Below are 12,511 nucleotides of genomic sequence, written 5' to 3'. Positions count from 1 at the left end.
CCACAAACCATGCAGCAGCATTAGCGCACTTAAGGAGAAGAATTGTTTTAATGTTCGCAGGAACTTTCACTTTTACGTAACAGCGGCAAGTCATAAGAATTGCTGTGGGCAGTGTTGGGCAGTTATTTCCACTGAAACGCCAGCAGGCTGTGACGAAACAGTGTGTTGCAATTTTTTTTTTTTTTCGTATCAGAAAGAGACCGTGTGTACCATCAGATTAATCCGGAGCTGGAGGAACCTTAATCATTGATCTTAATTTAAACACAGCCAGTAGACATGAAGTAAGAACTTATTTAAAGTTGTTTAGAACAGGCAACAACAGCGATGTTCCATTTTATACCCTGTTTTTTGAAAAATGTTGTGAATATGACTGAACTTAAAACATTTTATTTCATCAGTGCAAACTTGGAAAAAAACATCATTGTCATTCCCACCATATTTTCTGGGTTTCCCCCGTCACGACACACGTCACAACACATTTAATTTTTTCAATAATTGAAGAAAAAACAAAACGTGGAAATCGAATTAAAGGATGTTCATTGAGATTGCAATTATCACCGATCAGAAAACCAAAAAGGATTAAAAAAAAAAAAAAAAAATGGTCAGACACCAGACAAGCAACAGCCAGTAGGAGAAGATTACAGCAAGATATTCCCCGCGGCAAAACACGTGCGTGTGTAATTACGAAATACCTACCAGTAAACGCTGCCTGCTGCCGTTCTACCTGCCAATGAATCACTGCGCTTGCCCTGAACCGTGAGAGAGCATGTGATGGGAGTCGTCTTTAAGCAAACACACTGACAATGTTATTGTGCTGCGTCATGATTGGTGGCAGCCAGCACCTTCCGAACACACACATCCATAAACACACGCATCTGAGTCACCCGGTTCTATGCCTCTGTATGGCTAGTTGGCCATGGCTGGTATGGGAATGCATGCAATCAGGTACAGGTTTACTGTAAGCTGCGCGGCGTAGACATGGGATGACTTTTAGAAAAGATTCCATGAGTCATGAGGAGAAAATCTTGGTTCCACCGACGCAAATCGAGATAAGACGACTCTTTAGACGTGAATTCACTTCCCCTCTCACCTCCCTGAGCGGAAACGGAATTTATTTTCGATTCGATGAATATCATTCTGAACAAATGACTCAGAAAAGTCTGAATCTAGAGTGACCTTACAATGGTATGGTTACACTTTGCCAGCTAACTCAGGCTTCACTATCTTACATCACATGTCGCAGCCTATGTTTCAAATGAAATCACTTTTCAGCACTGAAAGCATGAAATCATTTATTTTCTTTGATTACCTTCATTCATTGATGCCATCTCCTGCACAGGTGCGCTGGCATTTAATTCATTTTATCTTCTTGTTGCACTAATTTTGATCTTGTTGGATTGATTTTATTGATGACATTGTTGATAATCTTCGTGTGTAATGAAGCGAGCGAGTAAGTGAGTGGTTTCCCTCGTCGCTGTGTGACAGACTGCTGGCACAAATTCCAATTTGAAGCCCAATTGGCTCTTGTTCTGCTTTCATAGGAGAAAAAAGAAACACACACACAGTGCTAGAGAATGGTTTTGTTATTTTTATTTGCCATTCAAAAGAGAATGAATCCTTCAATCAAAGTTTTACTACAGTTGTAGAAAATGAATAAAAAGTATACTGCAACAAAAACTCTGACCAGACTCACAACCTGCTGGACCAGGAAAACTCGGGTCTGACCACCAGGCGGTACGTGTACTTGTCTTCGGGACAGGGGTAGGCAGCGGCCTGGGTCCCGTCTGCTGCGAGCTCCACCACGTCGTTAACAAAGTCATGAACCATGGACACATACTTGCCTTGACACATCTGCACGAGTCGGTTACCGAAGCGCACGTAGTCGTAGGAGGACTGGTGCGGAGAGCTCAGCTTCAACAATGGCAGCGAGTCGCATCTCACGCCTGTGCTCAAACATTCCTCCTGCTTCTTCAAGACGTTTGCCTCCCAGGCGACCGTCTTGTCCTTAAAGATCAGGCTATTGTGGACTGGTGTTCTGAATGACTCTGTTAGCGGGGTGTACCTTGGAGTGACAGTGGGCTGCTCCAGACGGTGATAGCCATTATATTGGTGCCTCCTGTTATATGAGGTATAGTGTTGGGGAATATAAGGTGCCGGAGCTGGTTTTGATGGGTCGATGTCAGCGCCCCAAGGTTCAACCATGTAGATCCTGGGCTGGTAGTCAATGCTCTGCTTGTCGAACCTTGGGTTCGGGACGAGTTTGTTCAATAGCAAGACATTGAACTTGAAGGCCTTCAGCATGTTATCGCGGTACATGTTCTTGTGAGTGTTGTAGAGAGCCGAGCTGTTCTCCAGCTCGTACAGCTTCTCAGGCGAGATCATGGGGAAACGGACGTGGCTCAGCAGTTCAACCTGGCTCTCTAAGCTAATCATTTTGGCCCTCTGTGTGATCCAACCCTCCACGCTTTGAAGGAGAGCATATTCATCGGGCAGCACCAGGTCGGAGCGGGACAGAAGAGCTCTGAGGACCTCGGCGGAGACGTTGGGCCAAGCCAGGGACGCGGTCAGGTTCTGGAAGTTCCAGGCCAGATACTGAAGGCAGTCATTCTGGAGCAGCGGGTCCCCAGTCTCCACTGCATACTCAAAGAGGGACAACTGGGAGTGGAAGGAGGCGTCCTCCGCCAGGATTTTATGAAAGAGGCGGCCTGTGTCTTCAATTAGTTGCTTCACTTCAAACGCAGAGGCCATTGAGTGAAAGCACTGCACGGAGGAGGATGTCACATCCACCTTGCGTGTGTAGATATACCTAAGAAAAGAAAAAAAAATATATATATATATACATATATATATATATATATATATATATATATATATATATATATATATATGTATATATATATATATTTATTTATATATATATATATATATATATATATATATATATATATATATATACATACCTGTTACTATCATACAAGTCTGGGGTCACTGAGTCATTCCTGCATTGAACTCCATTCTAACCATCTTCATGAAATAATCTACTAGAATGCTCTAAGTCTAAGAATCTACCAAAATGACCAGAGCACAAAAGTCAGTAAGTATGTGCTGAACACATTATGTGATGTTTTTGAGAGCTGTGGTCTTGAATGTTTAATTAAATGTGAATATCAAGTATGCCACATGTGGCCACCATTAGAGAAGTTGAGTGCTTTAAAATTGCTGACAAAAAAACAACAACTTTGTTTGTTATCATCAATTAGATGTGTGTGCAACACTATACTTGTTCAGCATTGAATATTATTTTCTACAATATGTGTCCTCTGCATCATACATCTTGTCTGGAGCCACGGATATTAGTAATAGTGTACCTGATAAACGGGATGAAATGTTGCTGACACGACCTGCCCACGTCCACCGATATGCTGGTCGACGTCTGCGAGGCGTTGAAGCGCGGGAACTGGGAGAGGATCGCGCGATGCGCGCACACGGTGACGTCGGCCCCCTCCTCGGCGGGCTCGCTGCTGACTAAGAGCAGGAGGTCGCAACCTTCGCCACTGTCGAACAACTTGCCGAGGTGGTCGGACAGGTCGGCGCTGTGGTCCAGTGAGTGTGTGGGACCGGCGTCACCCACATTTAAGCCTGGAGTCGCGGAAAACGAGTATAAAGTTTTATTGAATTCTGTCGAAATATCCATTTTCTATCACCCGTAAAGCTCACTGGCTAAACAAGTCAGGCGCGAACGGTGTGATTTAGTTCGTGGTATTTTTTTTTTTTTTTTTTTTTTTCCTACAGTTATTTGTTACATTTGGAGTTCGATCTGAAACCACAACTTCCCTCCCGCTAAGAATTCCATTAATGCCCCCTGGTGGATGTCAAAGGAATCTACTCCGTCACCTGCCCTCCAGTAAACCAGTGTTTGTTTTGTTCCCCGTGTGCAAACATGGGTGCCGGATATGAACCAGAGCCATCGCGGTAAAAAAAAAAAAAAAAGGTAAAACAAACATAAAAGTATTCAGCTCAGAAGTATTTTCTCAGACACATAGTAAAAACTTCTTTTTTTTTTCCTAAAAACAAAAAAACACTCAGGACTCACCGAAGAGGTTAAACACACGTGCACATCCAGAGTTGGGAAGTGACAGCAGAAGCCACAAAGTGAATATGCTGCTATGTGGAATCATTTTCACACACGGACGATGAGCTATGAGGATGTGAAAATAAGACAAGACACAACAGTTATTCCACCTGAGGAATTTATACAACTGGGTTGTGAATCGTCACAACCATAAAATGTAAAACTAGTTGTTTTTTTTTTTCTAAAATATAAAAGACACTTCATAACAGTTTTAATCCATCAAGTGTTTGAATGTGTATACGAAATCTGAAAACCGTTGACAAAAACGTGCCAAATCCACATAGAAAATGAAGCATTACCTTCTGACTGCCTTTTCCCCAAATGAGCTCCTCTCCTATGAAATCCCCTACGCAAACGTCTCACTCAAAAAGGAGAGGGGTTGAATTTATACTCCCACTTCTTCTAATCCCGCAGTTTCGTTTCACATGAAGGGCTAGATGGTGCAGAGTTGCGCAACTGTTTGCTCGAGTTCGAACTTGTGCAAAGATCAATTTCTGATCCCTGCTGGACAAGTATCAGAGGACGGGACAACATGCTGCAGAGCAAATGAAACAAAGAGTCCAAAAGTAGGAATCAAGGTTTTACTCAAGTCCAGGCAAATACATTACATACATCATAGTTAAATTTTTATCAAAATACCCTTCAAATATTTATTGAACTATCTGGAAATAAAAAGCTTAGTCGTGGCTGTTTCCAGGAGCATGAAGATTGAGGACAAAAAAAACTTCCACCTGTCAAAGGTCGAGTTTGTACGCAAAGCTGTTTTCTTGAGGGAGGAAAAATAAAATAAAAAATAAATCACAGTTTGACAAAGTGATCTTACATTCATTATCAGAGGAGCTACAGTATTGTCGAGGGAACGAGAACGCTCCCGTCGTGTGACACGCTGGCTTCCAGCTTGAAGTTGATCCTCCGCGTGAGTTGGGAGCTTTAACAAACAGAATAACGGTTACCCTAACAGCGACTGGATTGTAAACAATTGCAGGACAACAGTGCAGTGGCCTCTGGGAGTGAGTCACCTTGACTCTATATGAACTCTATGCCCTCGTACTTCACGTCCCCGATCTTGGTCTCGGGCAGCAGGATGCGTCCGTCGAGCGTGAAGGCCATGATGTACGTGGCGATCTTGCCGGCGTCCTCCTCCGACTTGAGCGCCACCATGATCTGATCATCCGTGTTGGGGACAAACTTGAAGGAGGAGAAGCCGTGCGTGGGGTTGAGGGCGCCCACTTGGCTCGGCACAATGTCCTTAAAGTCCGGCGAGCAGCTGAGGACCAGGTTGGTGCCCCGCCGCTCGTCCGCCACCTCCTCGTAGCGCTCTTTGCTGGCGCGGCGCGGGAGGAAGAACCAGCGCTGCAGCGTGTCGCTCCACGCTGCCGACTCGTGGATGAGGTACCCTGTGGGAGGTGCGTGACAGAGGGAATTGTGGTGAAGAGAGACGCAGCCAGGTACAAAAACCTAACTCCCAATTCGCACCAAAAGCGTCTGCGCTAGGGATGGAAATGATCGATTAATTCATTAATCGTTAGTTGACTGACCTTATCGATCGATAAACGATTAATTGATAAGCGGCAAGTTTTCCTGAGAACCTAAATTTCACTATGAAAAATGTGTAAGGAACACTTTTTTTAACCCTTACATTATGTTGAGGGTTCAAGATGACCCATTTTTACATCAGAGAACAGTAAAAACACCCAAAACATTTCTCCTATGACTTTAAGGTGACTTCTAATGGGTCACATTTCAACTTCATTTTTTAAATTTTTTTATTTTTTAAAAGTTGTTGAAAAGTAACTTGTTCTAGGTATATTATGACCATCACAGCATCAACAGGTGAATTGTTATTTCCTGCTACGACACTGCTATAATGATCTGAACTATCCGCGTAAAAAATATTAAAACATTTAATCGATTAAATTCTTAATCGACAATTAATCAATAATCGATTAATCGCAGCTGCTTTTGGTATAAATTGGGGGGAAAGACGGCGGCGTTTGCGGGCAGAGGGAGGCGCTCACCTGGGGGCTTGATGCCCACCGCCGCCTTCAGCGAGTGGTACGTGGGAACCCAGTTCTCGTGACGGACGTCCCCCTGGTAGCCCACCACCTTCACCCACTCAGGGTTATTGTTGACGAACTCGCCCTCCGTGGTGGTCCACTCCTTCCCCAGGCCGCCGATGAACAAGTGTTTGTCCTTCACCGCCATCCACTCCGCTTTGAACCCTGCCAGAGGTGACATAAAGAGAAGCAGCAGAAGGATTTGAGAGAAACCGGCTGGAATGAATTTCTTTGGGAAACACATTTTTTTTTTTTTGAGTCGCTATATTCCTGCTGTTATGTCAACAACTCCAAAAAAAAATGAAAACTTGTCTTATCATCTATTCATATTATTAATTGACCACTGAAAGCAGCTCACACATTTCCCTGCCAAATTTAGTTTTATATAGTTTTGGAGCAACGTTTTGTGATACAAGTTCACCCTCCACTGCTTTTCCTCGCGCTACATTTCAGTGTATTTGACCTTTATTTAAACAGGTAAAATCACATTGAGACCAAATGCTCTTTTTTTGAGTGCGACCTCTTCATACCCATACAGTCGCACTACTTCATATAACATCAAGAATAAAGTACAGCACAGGGCAGCGATATTTTGTTAGGGCAAGAGAGAGAAAACTCCAGGGAGGCCAGGTGTTTTTTCTGCCCACTTGTTTTGCCTTTTCAATGAGTCAAACTAACACTGTGTTAGTAACAGACAGTAAACAGAGGGCTAAATATGCTTCTTATTTGTAATCTCAGTGGAGTTCTTTTTGGAGACCTGATAATACAATACGGACCTATTAAATAGCTTCAAATAGCTGCTAAATGTTTCTGAGAATGTGCTTCACACCATTCAATGGAAATGCCTGCAAATTGCCGTTGTACTTTGTTGAGATTTTTAGTAATTATCGCTCTTATTTCGCAAAAAACTGTAATGGAAACGCAACTCGTGTGGTCGTGTCGCTACTTGAGGGGCAGGGCCAACAGCGAGGACGAGGAAATCTGTCTGGGGTGTCGCCTACCGACCTTTGGCCACGCTGCCGTCGCCGTCAGTCAGGATGACCCAGGGGACGGCCTTGTTGCCGTCAATGTTGTAGACCACGCCGGTCCGGTCGTCCACGCTGTACAGCTTCCCGTTGAAGGCGATGAGCTCCGACAGCTCCATGCCACGGCCCTTCTCCGACAGGTGGCTCTCCAGCACCACCTTGTCAGGGTCCCACTCCACCGCCACCTTGTCGCCGCTCTGCGACACCAGCAGGTAGCCGCGCCGCATGTAGCTGATCCACGTCATCTTCTTCTCGCTGCGAGAGTCGGTGTCCAGGTCGGCGATGACCCCGATGCGGTAGCGGGTGCCGTGCGGCGTGTGCTCAGGCGGGCTGAGCGGGTAGGTGTCATTGTACTGAGGCCTGTGGTCCTGCCGCGTGTCGTCGTATGACGACGGCCCACTGTGTGAGCCGTAGGCGCTGACTGGGTGCTCCCGCACGCCCGGGCTCAGCTGCATGAAGAGGACCAGCAGCAGGCCCACGGAGGCCACCACCACCACGATGGGCTTCCACTTGAGGCGGAAGCGGGGGTCGGTCGTGTTGCCCATGGAAGCCAGTAGGGGGAGGCCTCCGACAGAGATGCGCAGATTGTTCATGGACTCATTGGACTCATTCTGCTCCGGTTCTTTCGTGTCTGAGGACGCAGGCATGGGGGGAGCAGGTCTGGAGGGACCTGAGAGAGAAACGACAAAACAGGCTGTGAGTGTTTTTGAACTCAAGCTTTACAGAATTAAGTTTTAATATTTCAAAATACACTTACTTTTTAAGCCGATTTATTTTACTTTTTTTTCTTAGCAAGTTTAGGTTGAACTACGATATTCTCTATATGTATAAGGATACTCTCCACGTTGACCTGCGGTGCGTCTCAGTGACTACGATGAGTCTGTGGATTCAAAGAGCGGCGAACCTTTTCAAAAATCTTGCTCATGATTTCCCCCACTAAATTAAACATTCTGGCACTATTATGTCTGAACTAGTGACTTTGGCCACAAAAGTCAAATGACAGCGATGAAACAGTGATACACAAAGTCATACGACTCACAGTAACTTTGTGTTTGTTCAAAAGGATCCTGAATCCTGTTGGATCTTGTTACACTACACATGCTACTCTACTTTTGTAAACATTTTAATTGAAGTTTTAGTTCAACTAACTAGTTTTTGCGAATAAGTGAAAGTTGTTATTATCAGAAAAAATAAGGACAAAAAAAAATGCAAGATGTCATAAATGCCTTATAAAAACAACAACTAATTTACTTTACTAATCACTTTTTTACAGCTTCTACAGTTGAGCTTTTCATTTTGTTCTTTTCCTAGAGTTTGAACCACAAACCGAGACCGACAACTCATTAGACCTGCCTGATGACGACGACGCCACACATTAACATGTTTGTATGTATCCTCCACGTTCTATTTAATGCTGACAAGCCTTGTGTGAGAGGCGGATCAGTGTTATGTAACAGAGACGAGAAGGTTGCCACGAATTCCATTCTTAAGATTACAGTTTAAATCCCATTGACTGTCTCATCCCAGGCTGGTCAGATGCAGACGTTTTCCTACAGGTAGAACAGGTCTGTCCAAAACACCAACAAGACATATTTAAATGCACAGAGCTAAAACAGAAGAGAGCCATAGATGAAACTTCCTTCTACTCTTTGTGTTCACTCAACCTCCAAATCAATTCAATAATGAAATAATTCTCAATTTTAGCAGAAAAACAAGAAATCAGAAAGTTATCCGAGTTGCGGATTGTCTCTGACAGGCCTCTGCCCCAGCGACAGCACAGCCCGGTGACAGCAAGACACATAATACAACTCAACCGCACTCACATACGTCCATGTTTACTGTAGGTTCCTTTCAAAATTAAATCTTCAGTCCCAGACGTCTCAGCTCATTTAATTCTACGCGTTTCCTAAAAGTATCCAGAGCTCTCAGCGAGAGCAGGAAGAAGCCACTTTGCCACTTGTCGTATGGGAGGAGGCAGATCAGTGACAGAAGAGTCGCAATGGAGCCAAACAGGTAAATCAGGAAGTGTGCAGTAATGCAGGAAGTAATATTGTCACGATACTTTGTTGTTATTCTGGTCTCTTGGACCCCACCTGGACCACTAGATCTTACTCCTCTATATTATACTTAGGAATTCATAATAAATAGCTTGTGAAGGCACTTATGTGTCTTGTTAGGTGTGAAAGAACTTAAAATTACTTAAGTAATCCCAATTTAGACTTGTAAAACTTGCAGAAAAAAACACCCAAAACATTCCTGAAAATTGCTGAGCAACACAACAGATTAATGCCCTGATTCTTGCAGCAAAGTGAAAGCTGCATTCCCCACAGTGTTTCAGTAACTTGATCCCCTTTGCCACTACTTCTTGAGCTACCTTGCAGCCTCCACGAGACTAAACATGCGCTGTTCACTCCCGACCAAAAAATCAAGGTAGCTCTAAATTCGGAGCGCCACACTCTGCGGCTCAATCGTGGCCGTGTTTCTCTCCAAGGGGTGCACTAGCTGAAAGCCCCTTTTCATAAGAGGGCCCCCGGCCAAACAGCAGCCCATTATGGCAGCTTCATAATGACGGAAAGTGCCTTCTCTGAAGAAAAAGACTAATTCTTCATTACCTTGAAAAACTCAAGAGGCTTACCTTTCCTTTTCCTGCCACTGGAGCTCTGCATGCCTGTCCTGAGCGTTATCTTCCCTTACCAGTATACACCAGAGCTCTACAACCGCTTCCGACGGTGTCTCTTTCAGCACATGCTGTATTTGGAGTGTAACCATGACTAGGTCTCATTACAATGCTGGTGAACTTTACCTCGACTTTGAGGATTACAGATGCGGTCCAAAGGGGCAAAGCGTGCGAGAGGCTGACAGATTCATTCATGACGCTATCACTCATCGCCAGGGGCCTCGAAAGAGCAAGCAAGCAACCGCCCAGACAAATCTCCGCCTGCACAAAATGTAAACTCTTGCGTAACAGAGGCATTTCTATAGCATAATCAGCCATCTGACTGTTGCAAAGTTGAGATCCGGTCTGATTACTACAGCAGTTATCTGACTGAACCTTAAAGGAGTAAGGCAAAACTCGTATGCAGACGTCAAGCCGGCAGCCTTTCTGTTAATGACTAATGTAACTCCTTCTGGGCTTTAGTTCACAACTACAGGAAGTTAATCATTAAATAAGGAGGCATTTTCTGAGCTACTCAAAATGGCCAGCCTTGGTACTCGAGTGGATATCCAATCATCCAGGGAGACAAAATACGTTATATAACACAAGGCTTGGAGACTAATATGACATCACACAGGTGGAGCTTGTCCAGTGTCAAGCAGTGAAACACATTTAAGCTTTATTTGTGAATTACTGTGGATTGGTTGGGTCACAGCACAAACTCACACATTGGTTTAAAATTGCCAAAATTATTAGATCCATCCATCCAGCCATCCATTCATTTTCAATACACGCTCCTTCCCGAGCTCAGGGTCACAGGGGCCTGCTGGAGCCTCTCCCAGCTGTTGTAGGGTGAATGCAGGGTGACACCCTGGACAAGTCGCCAGTTCACCGCAGGGCCACATAGAGACAAACAACCATTCACACTCACATACACAGCCTACGACAATTTAGAGTTTACAATTCACCTCACATGTATGTTTTTGGACTGTGGGGGGAACGCAGAGAGAACCCAGGCCACTGGCCCGGAATCGAACCCACAACCTTCCTGCTCAATAATTAGATACCAACCATAATTATTAATAATACAATAGTAATTTCTGCCTTTTGTTGTTGCACTCTTTCTAAGAAATGGAGCAAGTAAGAGAAGTGAACGGCGGACTTTGGATGGACAGTGAATTTTTCATGCTCTGGGGCCTTCAACGCACAAAGAGGCAACCTTCTACTCGGCAACGTGCATTGCAGTAATGCAACTTGTATTTAGCCTTGCTTAAGATAATGTCGCAAGGTCAAGAGGTTCCTTAAGAAAAACGGAGTGTGAGCTGAGTGTCTCCGCCTGCACAGACAATGACACCTGGCAGGGTGGTCTTCAAAGAGGTCCATAAACATTTCCATTTAGTCAAAGGTCCGAGGCGGATTGCAAAACTGCTGCACACACCGGGGTACGTCCAAACAGATGTGTCGCCCCGGGGTGGCGCAGCTTTGAGATGCCACCGATAAGACCCCGCTCGGTAAACAGCTCCACAACGACACATTTCTGCTATCTTTCCCCAAATTTGAAGTCCATGAAGTAAGTGTTCCTGGTTGTCAATCCCGGTTGCATAATTCGCGTGTGCCCTGAATGTCAACCGCCTTATTTGTCATTATCAAATCATTTCACGCAACGACACTGTTTATGCAGACTATTAGGTTTTAAGGCGAGTGCTACGTTAGCACCACGTCCCTCCACCGCCAGCAGCGCATAGGTTAATACAGATGCGATCGCGGGACGACCGGAAATGTTAAGGACTCCGTCACCGCCGTTTCCGCTTCGTACTCACGCCGTTTGTTAGGCTATCGACTCGCTGTCCACCGCAGATATCATCATTATCGCCGTTGTACAGTTCCCCCCGTCTCTGCCGCTCCCGTTGACAAGACAGCCGAACATTACTTCCTGTATGTGGTGATGACGTCGGCAGTCGCAGTGTGTCAAATGATGCCTCCACACGGCGTCGGAAATGAGACCACTGACCGTCAGACGCAGAACAACTTTCGTCGGCGTTCTAATATTGGCGGGGAAATTGATCATTAAACCCGGTTGGCTAATCCGGCACATGTACTGTTATGTTCCACGTGGTGCCGCGTTTTGTTTTTGCCATCCTGTGAGCAACTTCATTCTCAGCAGTGCAGATCACTTGCATACATCAGGACTTGCCTTCGGTGTTCACCCCTGTGAGTTCGGCCTTTGGGGCTTGCAGTGCGAACATCTTCATCTTCACATGCCTCTGGCGGCTCAGAACAACTGATTTTTATCACCGAGCCTGGTCGCTGCACTATTCGAATCACGTGCTTCGCGTGCACGAGCCTTCCATTTTCACCAGAGTAGTTTCCAGTTTACTGGGGGGCTGCAGGCAATGTCAGTCCGCTACAACCATCACCTCAGTTAGGCGTTCATAAATATCTTCGTTTGTTTGTTTTACTCCCAAGACTTGAAATATGGCCTACACTGTTTGCACTTTATGTTTGTATATTAAATGTTTGAATAAAAACAATGAAGAGTTTTAAGAAATTTTTTGGATTTTATTGAAATTTTTTTGGGGGGGATTCTAGAAATCCATATTTTACTTTAATCTCAAAAGTTTGTCTTAATCTCAAAATGTAA

The 12,511-nt window shown here is 44.8% G+C and overlaps 2 protein-coding genes across 5 annotated transcripts; both read right to left on the bottom strand.

The window, feature by feature from the left end:
- Window positions 1-1,575: 1,575 nt before the first annotated feature.
- Window positions 1,576-4,437, bottom strand: LOC142886997 (galectin-3-binding protein B-like). The gene is made up of 4 exons (XM_076024303.1): window positions 4,432-4,437; window positions 4,094-4,200; window positions 3,369-3,639; window positions 1,576-2,806 (listed from the first exon to the last, which is right to left on the bottom strand). The coding sequence occupies exons 2-4, from the start codon at window positions 4,176-4,178 to the stop codon at window positions 1,690-1,692; spliced, it is 1,473 nt and encodes a 490-aa protein (XP_075880418.1). The 5' UTR covers window positions 4,179-4,200; window positions 4,432-4,437; the 3' UTR covers window positions 1,576-1,689.
- A 262-nt stretch (window positions 4,438-4,699) lies between these two features.
- Window positions 4,700-11,823, bottom strand: cant1a (calcium activated nucleotidase 1a). 4 transcript variants are annotated; one of them, XM_076024307.1, is made up of 4 exons: window positions 11,691-11,823; window positions 7,195-7,884; window positions 6,151-6,354; window positions 4,700-5,529 (listed from the first exon to the last, which is right to left on the bottom strand). In XM_076024307.1, exons 2-4 carry the CDS (start codon window positions 7,859-7,861, stop codon window positions 5,159-5,161), a joined length of 1,242 nt encoding a protein of 413 aa, XP_075880422.1. In that variant the 5' UTR covers window positions 7,862-7,884; window positions 11,691-11,823; the 3' UTR covers window positions 4,700-5,158. The 4 variants fall into 4 exon arrangements, with proteins under 4 accessions (XP_075880422.1, XP_075880419.1, XP_075880421.1 ...); XM_076024304.1 differs by lacking the exon at window positions 11,691-11,823 and adding an exon at window positions 9,850-10,518; XM_076024306.1 differs by lacking the exon at window positions 11,691-11,823 and adding an exon at window positions 9,038-9,426.
- Window positions 11,824-12,511: the final 688 nt, after the last annotated feature.

Source organism: Nelusetta ayraudi, unplaced genomic scaffold (assembly GCF_046127955.1).
Source record: "Nelusetta ayraudi isolate G7.1 ecotype Tasmania unplaced genomic scaffold, CSIRO-AGI_Nayr_v1 ptg000016l, whole genome shotgun sequence".
Lineage (NCBI taxonomy): Eukaryota > Metazoa > Chordata > Actinopteri > Tetraodontiformes > Monacanthidae > Nelusetta > Nelusetta ayraudi.
The sequence above is the reverse complement of the archived record's forward strand: the minus strand, read 5'-3'. Positions and strand labels throughout refer to the sequence as shown.

Excerpts from the sequence above, each read along its gene's own strand:
- LOC142886997 (XM_076024303.1), bottom strand. The coding sequence starts at position 4,178 with ATGATTCCACATAGCAGCATATTCACTTTGTGGCTTCTGCTGTCACTT. Across the intron at positions 3,640-4,093 it reads ACGTGTGTTTAACCTCTTCG|GCTTAAATGTGGGTGACGCC; the intron begins GTGAGTCCTGAG and ends CCGCGACTCCAG. Across the intron at positions 2,807-3,368 it reads CATTTCATCCCGTTTATCAG|GTATATCTACACACGCAAGG; the intron begins GTACACTATTAC and ends TTCTTTTCTTAG.
- cant1a (XM_076024304.1), bottom strand. The coding sequence starts at position 9,880 with ATGCAGAGCTCCAGTGGCAGGAAAAGGAAAG. Across the intron at positions 6,355-7,194 it reads CGACGGCAGCGTGGCCAAAG|GGTTCAAAGCGGAGTGGATG; the intron begins GTCGGTAGGCGA and ends CACCTCTGGCAG. Across the intron at positions 5,530-6,150 it reads GGTGGGCATCAAGCCCCCAG|GGTACCTCATCCACGAGTCG; the intron begins GTGAGCGCCTCC and ends CACCTCCCACAG.